We start from the raw sequence: 15,662 nt of genomic DNA on the forward strand, positions 1-15,662 counted from the left end.
AGTGGACTGGAACCTTTAAATTATTATTAATAAACATATTACGCAGCACTGTACATTAAATAGAAATTGCAAATGACAGACAGTGACATAGGAGGAGGAGAGGACCCTGCCCTAAAGAGCTTACAATCTAGGAGGTGGGGGAGGTAGCACACAATAGGAGGGGAGATATGGAATGGTGGGATGTAGTGGGGGTTTTAGGACACAGAAGAAAAGTAGGCGAGTATGAAAAGATGGGGTTAAAGAGCTCTTTTAAATGAACAGAAAGTAGCAACTATCCAAATAGGTTGAGGAAGACCATTCCAAAGATTCGGGGAGAGGAGGACCTTGCCCCGAAGAGCTTACAATCTAGGAGGTGGGGGAAGTAACACAATAGGAGGGGGAAATGGAATGGTTGGAAGAAGTTAGGGTTTAGAAGACAGAAGAAGATGGATAAGTGGGGCAGCTCTAGAAAAGTCTTGCATCCATGCAAATGCATGAAAGGTGCAAACTGGGTTCAGGAGGCGAGTAAATTTACTATGAAGCAAAAATCAAAACAGGATATGACACCAAACTAAATGGGGGGTAAGTTTAAAGACTAGGAATCTTTTTACAGCTACTGCTCAGCATTAATTGGTAGCCTTTTCTCCTCCAATACAAAGAAGGAGTCCTACTCATTAATGAGTTCTTAGTGCATTGTGATCAGAATCCATCCTGCACTCCTCTAATTGTAGCAGAACAGGTTCCCATTGGTTGCTGTGTTATTCATTTAAAAAGTAGAGTTTAAAGGTTTGTTTTTGAATGATAAATAGAAATAATTTTTTTATCTGTAAGTTTATCATGGCGTTAACCCAGTGGTTCTCAATCGCCGTTCCCCCGTGGCATTGAGCTTGATGACAAGTTTCCGGGCTTCCGCAGGTCACCAAAGATTGCCAAAGCAGCTGTCGTACTGCACCCTCGCTGTAATTCAGTAGTAGTAGGTGATGTGTACTGCAACACAGGCAGGAGTGGGAACTTCAGGGAAACCCCTCACTACACCAAATATTGCAGGAGGGATTCCCAACACTGTGCCAGGACAGGACACTGGCACTGTGCAGTTGCTAGGCCAGGGACTTGTCCAAGTCACAGCAAATTACTGTAGCCAAAAACTGATGTGGAACTGGGAGGTGGCAGTGGTTGGTTTCAAAGTAGTAGTAAAGTGACCGGACAGGCCCATACTTCATATTATGTGGATAAGTTATTGTGAACCTTCATATTTTATATTTTAAATATTATTACAGATTATAAATTTTCAATTTATTTTCAACACACCATTGCCTATGCCGCAACGAATGCCAAACTTATTTTACGTTTCAATATTTGCTACATTTTGGCACTGAAGGACCTTGAAAAATCTCCCTCTTTGACAATATTTAATTCAGCAGAGCAATTCCTAACAAGCAAGTCCTTTATATCTAAACATAGCAGGTGCTATACCATTATTTATAAAACTGAGTGTGTTAGTCTTCTATTGGGAAATGTTTTCTGATGACAACGGTCTTAGGGGTTGGTTCAGACAGGCGGTGAGGTTGCAGCGCAGTTACCACTTCATTGTTGGTAACCGCGTCTCACCTATAGAGAATGAAGGGAGGTTGCCAACTGCTCACCAACCAAGCCGGCTGTCTCTCACACACAAAGAGAAGCAATATCTGTCAGACAAAACACAAAATATGTCAGGTGTCCTTCTGTATAATCTGCCCAGGAAGCTTGTATTCTTTTCTTCCCCATCTTGTTTCATATAATTTTTAGGACCTTAAAAAAAGAAAGCAAAACAAAACTTTATTACTGCGCTAGCTGTTCATTTTTGTGCAAGCTATTGATTTTGTAGATTGCTGTAAGTATTTTGTGACGGCCTCTATGACCTTACACATGACATTTCTGACATTCCTGGAGCGGTCTATCTCCACTCTCATCAGTAAATTGAGTCTTTGCTGCAAGTATTTTCTGGGCCATATATAGATCCTGGATGGCTACTACACGTAGACAGACATTGCTGGAAATACAATGCGGGTGATTTGTAAAAGGAATTCACATTGTTCACATACCAAGGTGAATTTTCCTGCAAATGGATAATTCACTTAGCTTAGTGAATGTGGTGACAGCTCCTGTGCTTTGTCTTCAAATCCCCCCACAGTTTTTGTCCCACTTACCTTTCTGACCTGATAGAGAAATACTCCCCTAGCTGCTCTCTTCACTCCTCCAATGACCTACTGATGACTTCCTCACTCATAACCTCATCACACGCCCGGCTCCAAGACTTTTCTAGAACTGCCCAACTTATCCATCTTCTTCTGTCTGCTAAACCCTCACGACTTCCCACCATTCCATATCCCCTCCTATTGTGTGTTACCTCCCCCACCTCCTAGATTGTAAGCTCTTCAGGATAGGGTCCTCCTGTCCGCCTGTGTCACTGTCTGTAACCGTCTGTCATTTGCAACCCCTATTTAACATACAGTGCTGTGTAATATGTTGGCGCTATATAAACCTGTTTAATAGTAATAGTGGAACAAATATCTAATCCCCTGTAATTTTTTACTTACAATCTCTTGGAATTCTTTTTTCCTTATTTCCTAAATGCTAAAATTTAGATCACCTGGGCACAAAGCGAAGGCAAATCTGTCCAACAAAATGACAGCAGAACAAACTTGAGTTCCTAATCTTTTCTCGCTCTATCCAAACCTAAAATTGGAAGTTCTGATTGGACATATAGTTGTTACTGCTTTATATATATTTTTAGCTGTTTAATATTATTAATAAACAGGATTTATATAGTTCCAACATATTACGCAGCGCTGTACAATAAATAGGGGTTACAAATGACAGACCGATACAGACCATGACACACGAGGAGTAGAAGACCCTGCCCCAAAGAGCTTACAATCCAGGAAGATTAATAAAGAAGTCCAATTTGGAGTCATACTTGCCTTCCATAGTTAAATGTTCAATTTTATTACTGCTTGGTACAGCAATTCTTTACAAGCTTACAATTTCACTTCTGTGGTGTCTGCTGAAGGAATAATCAGATAGAAATATAACCTTCCCCTTGTGCAGGGGGGGAAACACAGTGACAGCTGAAATGACATGCATAGCAGATATCCCCACTCTGTCAGAGTCTGCAACTCATTACGTCTGTTCTCTCTCACTCTTTGCAGTACAATCCTAGAAGAAGAGAAGATTCAGCAAGAGGAGCGGATGAGAATGGAGTCCAGGAGGCAGGTGACTGTGTCCTGGGACTCTGCGGGCTCAGACGAGGCACCACCAAAGGTCAGTAGATGACTTGTTCTCAAATGTTGCTTTTGTACATGATTGCATTTTAAAATGTCATTGCTTATTCTTTATTAGGGGGTTTTCCTCAATGTGTCAGGAGAGAAGGAAAAGAATGAGTTTCATTTGGCAGATTTGTGTATTTTGGCAAATCAACCAGAAAGTAATATTTAAGCTAAAAGTGGAGCCTTGTGGACTCTTTGGATCCTTTAACAGAAATATCTCAATCCAATGAATCACAACTTTTTTCCCACATGCACATTTCTGTTCCATCTCCTCCTCCTTCTTTTAAATTTTCTTTAAAATAAACAATAAAAAACCAGCAGGATGACAGGAGACATTATGGGCACAGAAGATATGCAGAGTTAGGAATTCTTCCAATACAGTCCAGAAATATAAAAGGAATTACCATCCTCTGTAATATCTGATCCCTACAAGGTTTTCATATTAATTTTAAATGAAATTTAACATGTAGTAGCATAGAATAGATGATTCATTAGTTTGAGGGTGCAGAGTGCTTTAGCTTTAAAATAGAAAGTCAACTTTCTTGTACCCAAAAGGTAAGCCAAATTAAAAAAAATTCTAACCACACTCATTGAAGCTTGTGAGTTATAGAAAAGTGTTCACACACAATTTGATACATGTTGCATTGCAATGACATTGATTTAGCAAATGTAGTAGCTGCCAATGCTCTTGTAATGCACAAGGTAAGTGTTTATGTGATGTGCTGAGTTGTAAATGCTGCAGGTGCATTAAGATGTCCCCTCAGCCCAATTAAAATGAATAGCCCATCTCAACAGAGAAAATGTTAATGTTTGAAAATCCTTTGAGCCTTTAGGGAATTCTGGGGGAACATAAGCATGTAATAAAAGGTTTGCCATTATTATAATTCTGCCCAAAAACTGCCTAAAAGCAAGCAATACTTTTGCAATAATTTCTGGCATTGCTATCAGTTATCATCCCATTTTGGATACACAGAGAATCTCCAATGATTTGGATTATTCTTCAAAAACAGCCAAAGACTTACCTAAAATATGTATGAGGCTTATCAGATCTTGTGATCCACACATCACTTTCAGACAGCACTTGTAGTTCCGTCGGGAGCCTAGCATGGCTGTCTGATTGGTCAGTGAAGGAAAAGCTGCATACCTGTGCAGTCATCCCTCTGCTCCTCAATGTTCTATGCTAAAGGGAGATCATTTAAAATGCAACCAAGTACTTCTACTTTTTGCAGTCTGGATATGATGGAATAAAACTCATGTAGATTTCTGTAATTATATATAAAAATATGTAAATATTTAATGTGATTGGAATATTAGAGTTTAAATTGTAATGGATTCATGGTAGCTTTCTTAGTTCTGTTGGCATTAGGGGGGCAAGGTTGGCTCCCGATGCTCAATATATTCTTATTAGGATGGTTTGCAATTTACCCACCGTTCACCCTTGAAGTATCTGCTCATCTATAATGATTTAAAATGTATTGGAAAGGTAAATCCGATCATTGTTATGATCATAGCATTACTGGTTACATCAGAAATATGGACTCATTACATCATAAAAGCCTGCTATTATTTTTCTAAAGTTTCAGTAAGCTGCCCATAGGTTCCACTTGTCCTCGTTGCACTTTGTGTTCCTTGTGTTTATTCATAGTTTCTAGAATTCTATCAGTGGAGAATTTCCTCTCAGGAAGTTGCTGTCCTGATGTTTGACATAGTTTGGCGTTTTGTGAGGTTTGTCGTGTTCAGAAGGACTTTATTCGATGTTGTTACATGTGTAGGAAATTGTGTTGGTGGTGATAACATTTCATGACACATTTTTATCATTGCTAGGAGAATATTTTGGTAAATTTGCTTGGAAACATTACAAATAAAACAATATGCTTTATGCTACCTTTTCAGTAGACTTTACAGTAGTGCTCCTTACAGTAGACTTTATTGTAATATTATTAGATTTTATGGTGGCATTTTAGGCATTACAGACAGAAGTTGGTGCACACCTGACCTTGCACCTATATATAAGCTTGCTTTTGCAAAATCATGGACATTGCTACAGAGTTGGCTGTCCCACTACCTGGCTAACAGCTAGAGTTCTAATTCGTCCCAATTGTGACCTGTAGGATTGAGGTCAGTCAGTGGTGTTCAGTAGTGTTGAGGTCATTCAAGTTCCTTACCATCAACCTAGCCTAATGATCTCTTCATGGAGATTGCATCCAAAACCTATTCATCCCAATGGTGTACTGTAGCGTTGAGGTCACTCAAGTTCCTTCACATCAACCTAGCCTAACAATGTCTTAATGGAGATGGCTTCCAATTCATCCCAATGGTGTTCAGTAGGGCTGAGGTCACTCAAGTTCTTTCCCATCAGCCTAACCTAATGATTTCTTTATGGAAATAGCTTCCAATTCCTATTCATCCCAGTGGTGTTCAGTAGAGTTGAGGTCACTCATGTTCCTTCACATCAACCTAGCCTAACAATGTCTTCATGGAGATGGCTTCCAATTCATCCCAATGGTGTTCAGTAGTGTTGAGGTCACTCAATTTCTGTCCCATCAACCTAACCTAATGATATCTTTATGGAGATGGCTTCCAATTCCTATTCATCCCAGTGGTGTTCAGTAGAGTTGAGGTCACTTAAGTTCCTTCACATCAACCTAGCCTAACATTGTCTTCATGGAGCTGGCTTTGTACATAAGGTCACAGTCTTAATGGAACAGAAAATGACCTCCTGAAACTGTTACCACGAGACTGGAAGCCCATGATTGTCTGATTTTCTGGAGACACTTGAACCACATTGTTTCAAAGGTATTTTTATGCTATGACCATATAATGTGAAGTTTTTTTCTCCAGATGTTTTTCAGGCTGGGTGGGAAGAAGCTGTAGTTGGGTGGCAACCCCTGTATTGTGACCTAATTTGTCAGTAACCACCCAAAAACAGCCACATGGTTATTAAAAAAGTGCTGAGTGGTGCGTCCAGCTAAAAGGGTCTAGGGAGGACACTGGCGTATTTCCCTTGAAGAATGGTCTGTGACCGACATAAATGCTTAAACCTACTATTTTTGTGTTAATACAAGTACAAATACTTTGTGAAATCCCCTTTCTATTAGTTATGTATCGTAAGTTCCTTCGCAGGGCACTTCTTCTTTCCTCTTTGTTTTGCTTCTTGTCAATGAACTTTGGCTAACTTTATTAGCAAGGATGACTTGTGCAGGTCTTCAGTTAATTCATTCCCAGCAAGCATAAGGGATGTCGGTATTTCTGGCCATCTTGACGCAGTGCATGCGCAATTCAGCCTTTTCCCAGATACTTGGAGTTATCAGACAGGTAGGACGGATTATTGCAAAAGGGACCTCACCTGACCCTTTCTGCAATAATCACCTTCCTGATCGCTGATTCATAAAAATTGAACTTTTCTATTCCTATATAGTTGTCTCATGTTGTTTTTAGTTCGTGTTCAACCCAGAAATTTTTTAAACCGGGTGAGAAGTTGTAGGCGTGTAGCAGCCCCTGTATTGTCACTCATCTATTCAGTAACCATCCTAAAACAGCCAGGTGGTTACTGAAAAGTGCCGGGTGGTGCGCCCAACTAAAAGGATCTGGGGAGAACACTGGGTTAGTAGTTGCATTTCTGCTCTATATTTATTTTTGCCACTTTGCTTGTCAGTAACATTCATTGATGTTGATAATCGTTGCTGGAACAAGTGAAGAGGAAATGTTTGTATATCTAAACCATGCTGCTTGCTTCCAGTGCACATCATCTGGGTTTAGCGGGTGTTCGTTGTGGAATGTATTTATTGCTCCTGTGTGGCTTCTGATGGTGTTAGATATTTTCATGGCTGATGGTAGACACGTGTCGTCTCATTTCCATGCTCTTTTATTGCTAAGTTCCTCTATAGCTGATCTCCAGGGAGATATAAATGTCACAAAGTAATGTAGTATGTATGTAAATGTATATAAAACCAAGAACTTTCATTGCAGCTTACTGATCCTTGGGGTGCTTTAGATTTCGATTTCGCTTTATTTTTTTAGGGGGTCCACACACGTTCAATAATTGTCGATGGAAAGAATCTTTTGTGATACCTTCCAGTGACAAAAGAATGACTGATGCACGAATGATCGTTGTACATACATCACCTTTCTGCTCTATGGAGAGGGGAGGGCGAGAACAACAGAGCAGCACCCCGCTGTGCTCTCTCCCCTTCACTTCCATTTCAATTGTTCATTCAGTCAAGAAGCATTGTTGTCACTATAAGTTAATTGCTCCTGATTTATTCTATAGAACCAGTACTGTCTCATCTCTATAAGGGGCTGTTTTCTAGTCCACAAAGGAAAACTGTTTAGGACTGATAACACTGCTTGAGATTTTATTGCAGACCACAGGGACATTTGAGCTCATTGGAGTTACATCGGAGTCAACAGATATTTTTGTGTATTTATCAACCACATATTGCAAAATGCTTTAATTGTTTATCTAGCAGACTGAAAGAGAAGATTGATAATGGTTAGGTTTTACATACATTCCTTAGGCCATGCACACACGTCAGATGATTCTCGTCCTATAATCGGCTCAGGGCTGATAACGGATGAGAATCTGGCTTGTGCACAGCGCCTGTCGTTCGTCATTTATGGATCCGTCCTGGCAGTTTCACAGACGACTATCGTAATGCAAGTGGAGGGGAGAGAGTGCAGCGGGGTGCCGCTCCATCGTTCTCTCCTCTTCATAGAGCAGAACGGTGCTGTACCGTATGTACAACACTTGTTCATTCATCTTTCAGTCTTTTGTCGTTGGAAAGGATCGTGAAAGATTATTGCACGTGTGTGTATGCAGCCTAACGCTTTAATGCATTGTTTAAATACATTAAACATTTTATCAGCCTCTTGCAGCCCATGCACAGCAGAGCTCGGGTGGGAGAGTGAGAAGCAGGAGCCTAGTTTGCTACATCTGTCCAATGACTGGGGATGAGACAAGACTTGTAGCTGCAGACAAATCAGGACTCTGGTCCTGCTATAGGCAAGGTATGCGCTGAAGCAGATCTGTGCAAACCTCAGGACAGAATTAGCAGACATTAAAATAATTCTTTTTTGTGTTTGTAGCTTTGCTTTAAGTTCATAACACATGCAAAGTTTCCTTTTTGGTCAGTACAACAAAATCTCCATTGCACTAAAATAACAGCAGCAGTTGTGTTCATTTGAGTGCAGTGCAAAGCTTACACCTGCTAGTCGGTATATGTCCCCACAGGATTCAGAATTGCATGCCCCGATCATCAGCATGCAATGCCTTTAAATTAAACTTATATTGGGAAATATTGATTAGTATTTATTTTTTTTCTGCACTTTGCATTGTTAGAATGTATAGGATCCTGTGTACTGTCATCTGTTTTGCATTTGACAGCAATTGGAACATAATGTGACATGACTATGGACTTTGTGAAGAGCTATGTAATATGTTGGCGCCATATAAATACTTTTTGTTAATATTTATAACATGTAGAAATGTGATTGAAGCACCATTGCTTAACCCCCTTAGCGTTCTAATTCTGTCCGTATTTCCATGCAAAAAGTGGTAATTTTTTTGCATGGAAATTTATTTTACATGTTAGGCTTATAATTCTTAGGCATAACTCACTGAAATATGTCCAATTTAATAAATTTAATAAAAACTTAATAAGAACACAAAAATCTCTGTTAAAATAAAAAAAAATAAGTGAAACACATAATATACCTGTACAGAAGCATGTATAATATATATAATCAATACAGAACTCAAACATTAATGAACTCAATACAGCTATTTTGTATTGAACCCAATACAAAATTATTTAAATGTCCCGCCGCTCCTCCCGCCCGCACCAACGTCACCGGGAAACCCCAGAAATCGTCTCTGCAGTCGCCCGCTGAAGAAAGAAGATGTGTCCCGAGGAGCTGCAGAGACCAGCAGGACGCCGGGGGACGACAACAGAACAAGGTAAGTGTTTTTTATGTTTTTAGCGACCCTGACTTTGACTCCGGATTACTGCTTTTTGCATTGAAAATCCAACCAGTCACACTCAGGAAGTCCAGTCTCTTAAAAAGAGAAAACATAGAACCGTGCCGCGTTTCATATACAATTGTCATTGGTTTTAGTTACTTTTATTAATAACTAAAATTTAAAAAAATAATAATTTCTCATTTTACTACTTTGGTGTTAATGAAACTTAAAAATTGTTGCTCGAGTTGGGTTTTGGGTTGTTTCATTTCCCTGTTGAGGACAATCCCCCTAAGTGACGTTCTGTTTGGCCGGATTCAATGGGAAAATCCCACCCTTATCTACTTTTTGACATAGGAAGCAAAGAAGAATAATTCCAAAGGGCACACAAAATCAGTAAAAACTAGACAGAGGTAGTATTATAAAATATATCTGGGAAGAACATCTCCTGTTTTTAATTTGTAATGTACGGCTTCCTTATAGACATGAGATTGGACACAACTTTGAACTTCTCTCTTCCAATAGGGACGCTTGATCCATTCATATCACTTGGGCTACATACACACTTTAGACTTTTGTCCTTGGAAACGATCTTTCACGATAATTGGATGAGAATCATCTGACGTGTGTACGTAGTAAAGATTCTTTTTAACTTTTCCCTACTCCACCTAATTTAAAATACTTTTGGCTTTAGTACACATGACGACCGATAAATAGACACGCAGATGGGTGAAAATCCTAACTTTAAAGAGGAACTAAACTCAAAAGTCCCCCATAACAACAAAAATACACTTACCTTCAATCCCGCAGGGTAGTCTGGCAAATTTTTTTTCCTTTTACAAAAGGGCTTCTTCTGCGCATGCCTGAGATGCTCATGCATGCCCACAAGAAGCACCCAAGAGCCTCCCGGGATGCATGACCTAGGAGGCTCTGCAATCCCATTTGGGAACGTCAAGCTGCTAAACCTTTCATTTGAAAGATTTAGGACTGCCTCCTGTCATATATCCTTATCACAGTGCAATGGTGATATGCAGACCAGACATCTGGATATATATTATACACACGTTTTCCATGTGTCGCGCAGGTTTACAAGCTGCAAGGTATTTTCATTCTTTTTGTTGCTGGAATTTTAATAGTAAAATGGTTGTTTTGTGTGGTAATTCTAAATTCCTAAGAAGCCTGTGCAGAAAAATCTTTGGAGAACCTTGCTGTACAATGGAGATAATGTCAGATGTCAGGGTTCCCCTTGTTTGTGATCAGTGCGTGCTGACTTTACTACTTTATGCATATGTTGACATTTTGCAAAATTCGACGGTGATCCCTTCCGCCTTATTGGTCAGTGGTGTCCCTTCACAGCCCCACACGTCGTCTTTTAGTTTTGAGGTCAGAAAGCAGTCTCTAAGCTGTGCAAAGTAATTAGTAGAAGAGTGCAACCTGCAAATCACTTCCAGCACTTTGAATAATTAAAGCTTGCTTAAACACAGGGAGAACATACAATCATCATGCAGATAGTGTTCGGGGCGAGATTCAAACCTGGGACCCAGCGCTGCAAGGGCCAAAGTGCTATCCACTGAGCCACCATGCTGCTTAGCTTTACATAAATGTCAAGTTATGTCAAATGTCAAGCGGTTCATTTCTCCCCGGTTTTATATGTCTAAAAGCGGTACATTGTTTTTCATGAAAATTTATTTTACAGTATAATATATTAGTATGAGTATAATAAAGTTTAAAACACAAAATCGTTTAAAAAAAAAAAAATGTAATAAAAAAAAAATACATATTATACTGATACTATTATATATACTGTAAAATAAATGTTCTTGAAAACAATGTACTTACTGCTTTTACAAATAAAAATCCAATGTATTGCATTCAATACAGTTATTTTGTATTGAATGCAATGCAAATGGATTTTGAATTTCCCGCTTGGCCGGGACGTACACACGCACCAACGTCACCCGGGAACTCCCCCGGTGACTCATCGGAGCAGAAGCAGGAAGAAGAAAGAAGAGAGAAGACGGAGATCACGGCGCTGGATGGCGCAGGACCCCGGCGGATCAGGTAAGCGCTCTATTTACTAACCTTCCCTAGGTGTTCCAACCCCAAGTGTGACTCGGGGTTACCACTTGTAGCAAATTTTTTCTACCCCGAGTCACACTCGGGATTACCGCTAGGGAGGTTAAAGCCTCCCACCAACTAAAACATTTAATTTATGTGCAACCCACATCAAAAAAAGTTGACTGTTGCATCCCTACCCCCATCAGCACTGCAATAGTTTGTTCCATCCTGCTGCAATTGAACAGCTAGGCCTGCATGGAAATGCTGAGAAAATGTAAAAAAATAAATAAAAGGCAAAAAATGGAAACGGGTATAAACTACATACATTAGAATAAAATACTTTTTTTTTTATTGTTACTTTTTTTTATGTTACTCTTAGTACTCTTATGTACTTCTCTAAATTCTTGGTTTGTTCACATGACTTTATTTTTCAAGAATTGTTTTGCTCTCATTTTCCTGGCTTGCTGGCGGTTCAATGCCGACCTTTAACCTAGCGGTTGAGAATTTTCACAGCTGGGAGCGTGGCTGACTGATGGCCATTAATAAAACTGTAGAGGGGCCATTTATTGACTGTGACACTTCTCTCAACAACACAAAGTGTTCTGGTGTCATCTGTGTCCCCCTCGCTTAGTTTTACCAGCTGTCCGGGCAACTGCTGCTGCCCCTTCAGTGTAACAGGATGAGGATTTGCAGCAAACAGCTGAAAGGGTGATTAGATGGGTCTGCTGCTGTGTCCAGTTACCATAGACGGTTAATTAAAGAAAAATCTCTTCCTCCTTCTCATTGATTGTGTTTTCTGTTTGCAGCCCAGCAGACCAGGATACCCCAGCCCGAGATCCAGCGAAGGATTCTTCCCAAGCCCCCAGCACATGGTGCAACCCAACCACTACCAGGTAACCATTCTATTCTCATTTATTCTCCATGATTTTCCCAGGCTCATTCTGGTCAATCTAAAATCATTGCATCTGTTTCTGGATGCTTAAAAGTAGTTTGTTTGTATTGTATTATATTTGTGCTGCAGCATTAAAAGGAACCTGAACCATTAGCTTGCATTTCTAGAGTTGGGAGTTTAGTTTTTCTTATTTTTTCCTATTTTGAATGTGCCATTCAACTAAGCCTCCATGTTCTTCCTGTGCCTTTCTTGTTGATCCACACACTTTCATTGGTTTCCCGCTGTCTGCAAAAAACGTAGGCATGCATTACCTTAGTATAGACGTTAACTGTTCTTTTTTTTTTTTATTGAGGGCAGTAATCCTTTGCAGCATTTCTTTTGTCAGCCATCCTTTCCTCGCATTCCTTTTAAGAAAAAAACAACCCCCAGTGTTCTCCCCAGCCCCTTTTAGCCAGGCGCACCACCCGGCACTTTTCAGTAACCACCTGACTACTAAAAAAGTTGGGTCACCGTATAAGGGCTACACCCATCTACAGCTTATTCCCATTAGCTTAGAAAGTTTCTAGGGAGAAGACTTATCCCCTACAACTATTTTTAACTCACCCATGTGGGACATATTTTTTTCTTTGGAGGGTTGTCCTTTTCATTCTTCTGGATTTTGAGAGGACCCTAACACTGGACAGCCAATATGGCAACCTAAAGAAGCGCCCTTCTACTGTGCAGAAAGAGGAACAAGGTTCAAGACCCAGTATGTCATATGACCAAGAATTTAGGTTCTCCTTTTAGGTTTGTAAATTAGTCAGAGGTGGGTGGGCGTACCATTACAGAAAAAAGTTAGTTTAAGGAAGAATTGGGGGCCAATGTCAACCTCCGGCAGAGTCTTTATTCCTATTGATTACAGAATGAAGCTAAAGGTCCCCAAATGAAACAAAGTCATCAAAAACTGTACAAAGGCTTCACCCCCTTCCCAACCAATGTGACACCAACAAAAATGTCATTGTTGGATAGAAATGGTCTTCAATAGTGTCTTTCTTCAATAGAAAAAAAATTGGTGGCAATCTGTTGCTGGTTATTCCAGTCATCGGCTGTACCATCAACAGGAAATTATGATTTCATTATCACCACTGTAATAGAATTATACTGAAGGCTTGTGATCTGTCATTTGTGTTTATGAATGTTCATTTGCTGTACCAGCATAACCCATCCTGTAAAAGTTATCCGCATACCTTATATACCCCGATTAAAAGTACTGCCCTGTGTAATATGTTGGCGCTATATAAATCCTGTTTAATAATATTAAATAATAATAATTTATATATTCTGGCCCACCCATGTTTGCAGATTTAGAGCAGAACTTTTGGCATAATTGAAAATTAATGGAAATACTTCAATCTGTCAATAGTTATGTAAAAAAGTATGTATTGGTTTTTTTGCCTCTTGGTCCTTTCCTTCTCTACGACCTGTATTAGGTTGACCACATTATTCATTCTGCAGAAATTAAACACCAGTGTTGTCACCCTGTGAACATATTAAAAGAAAAAATCAAATCCTTGCAGAAGATATTTTTACTTGTAGTTACACTTTACCTTGCTGCTGAAGGTGATCTGTGAACACAAGTTGGATATATGCAGTTGCAACTCATGTAGAAAGCAATACACATAGGGCTTTCCACAAACCCTGCAAAGCTTCCTTCTTCCTAAGCCCAAACTATACACAGGGCCTTAATGTATATAACCCTTCAACCCAGTCCTTCCATGTTTAGTTTCAGAGCCTCAATGTGCATTAGATTCTCTGGGATTTAATAACCTAATGGTTTGGGGTTATAAGCTAGACGTATTCCAGGTACATTATTAACTATGTTCACTTTACACTCCTAATCCTTAAAATGTATGAACTTGGAACCTGAGAATCAAATTAAAACTCCTGCGCTTTGCCAGCAAACCCTTCCACAGGTCATATCCCACTTACCTTTCAGCCCTTATAGAAAAATACTCCCACAGCCGCTCTCTTCGCTCCTTCAATGACCTCCTAATGACTTCGTCACTCATAACCTCCTCACACGCATGGCTCCACTTTCTGCACATTTAAAAGAGCCCTCAAAACCCAACACTTCAACCTCACCTACCCGTCTTCTTCTGTCTCCTAAACCCTCACTACTTCCCACCATTCCATATCGCCCTCCTATTGGGTGCTGCTTCCCCTTCCTCCTAGATTGTTAGCTCTTCGGGGCAGGGTCCACTCCTCCTCCTGTGTCACTGTCTGTATTTCTCTGTCATTTGCAACCCTTATTTAATGTACAGCGCTGCATAATATGTTGGCATTATATAAATACTGTTTATTAATATTTATTAAAAAAACAGTATAGAAAACCCTGATTGCTGCTTTGATAACACAATATTTATAAAAGTGAGAATTGGTTTTGTTCCCTGGTGATCAGGCTTTTAAAAGTACAGAATCAAGGTACTGTAATTACTATGTCTACAGCGCACAGTAATATTATTATTATTATTATTATTCAACAGTTTTTTTATTAGGCACCAACATATTAGCAGCACCATACATTAAATAGAGGTTGTAAATGACAGATACAAACAACGACACAGGAGGACGGGAGCACCAAAGAGCTTACAATCTAAGAGATGGGGGTAGTAGCACACAATATAACCCCTAGAAACCTCTAGTGGAACCCTGGTTGAGAAGCATATATATATATATATATATATATGAGAATGTGTCTTCCTGAACTTTATAAAGAATTGGGGGACCTGAGCTAAAAAGTTGCTCAGACTATAGAATGTGCTTGATATTCGCAGACAGGTTGAAACTTGCATGTAACCTGAGGTGGCAGTGAAAGGTGGGGAAGAGGTGCCTGGTAATGTATGGGAATTGGCTTGAGAGCAAACTGCACCCTAATACTATACTGGCAGATAACTTCATACTATACAGTGCTTGCAACCACTTTAACGAGCAGCATTGTGTGTGTGGATGTGTATATATGTATATAAATACAGCTCTCTGTATATCGAATTACACTTCAACATTCTTACTATATGACTTAAAAGGAAACCACACCGTATTAGTAGTACACCTTCCATATGAATAAGTATGATACCATTTCCCTCAAAGCACATTTTGATATGACGGTCAGATTTTATCATGCTTTCATTTCTGCATTTTTATGTTATTTTGATGATGCCTGTATTAGTCACCTGTGCGTAAGGAAATTTTTATATAGATCGGATATCGATATGCAATTGGTTGCTAATTAAAATGCACCATAACATTTTTATTTATAGGTTTCCAAGGGGTCATAGCAGCACTCCTATTCATTCATGTATTAGTCACCTGTGCGTTTGGAAATTTTAATATAGATTGAGCATCGATTAAAATTAAATTCATTAAATTATTTTGAATTAAAATGCACCATACACATTACACACGCCAGATTCTCGTCCAATATCAGGCCTGAGCC

The 15,662-nt window shown here is 39.5% G+C and overlaps 1 protein-coding gene across 6 annotated transcripts in view; it reads left to right on the forward strand.

Annotated features, from left to right (window-relative positions):
• PTK2 (protein tyrosine kinase 2) overlaps positions 1–15,662 on the forward strand; it is a 145,896-nt gene that overhangs the window by 106,779 nt on the left and 23,455 nt on the right. For all 6 annotated transcript variants that reach the window (XM_072410626.1, XM_072410624.1, XM_072410620.1 and 3 more), the window contains 2 exons: positions 3,168–3,279; positions 12,105–12,191. In XM_072410626.1, the coding sequence (XP_072266727.1) occupies positions 3,168–3,279; positions 12,105–12,191 (199 nt within the window). The remainder of the gene's footprint in view (positions 1–3,167; positions 3,280–12,104; positions 12,192–15,662) is intronic.

The sequence above is a fragment of the Pyxicephalus adspersus genome, chromosome 5, assembly GCF_032062135.1.
Source record: "Pyxicephalus adspersus chromosome 5, UCB_Pads_2.0, whole genome shotgun sequence".
NCBI lineage: Eukaryota > Metazoa > Chordata > Amphibia > Anura > Pyxicephalidae > Pyxicephalus > Pyxicephalus adspersus.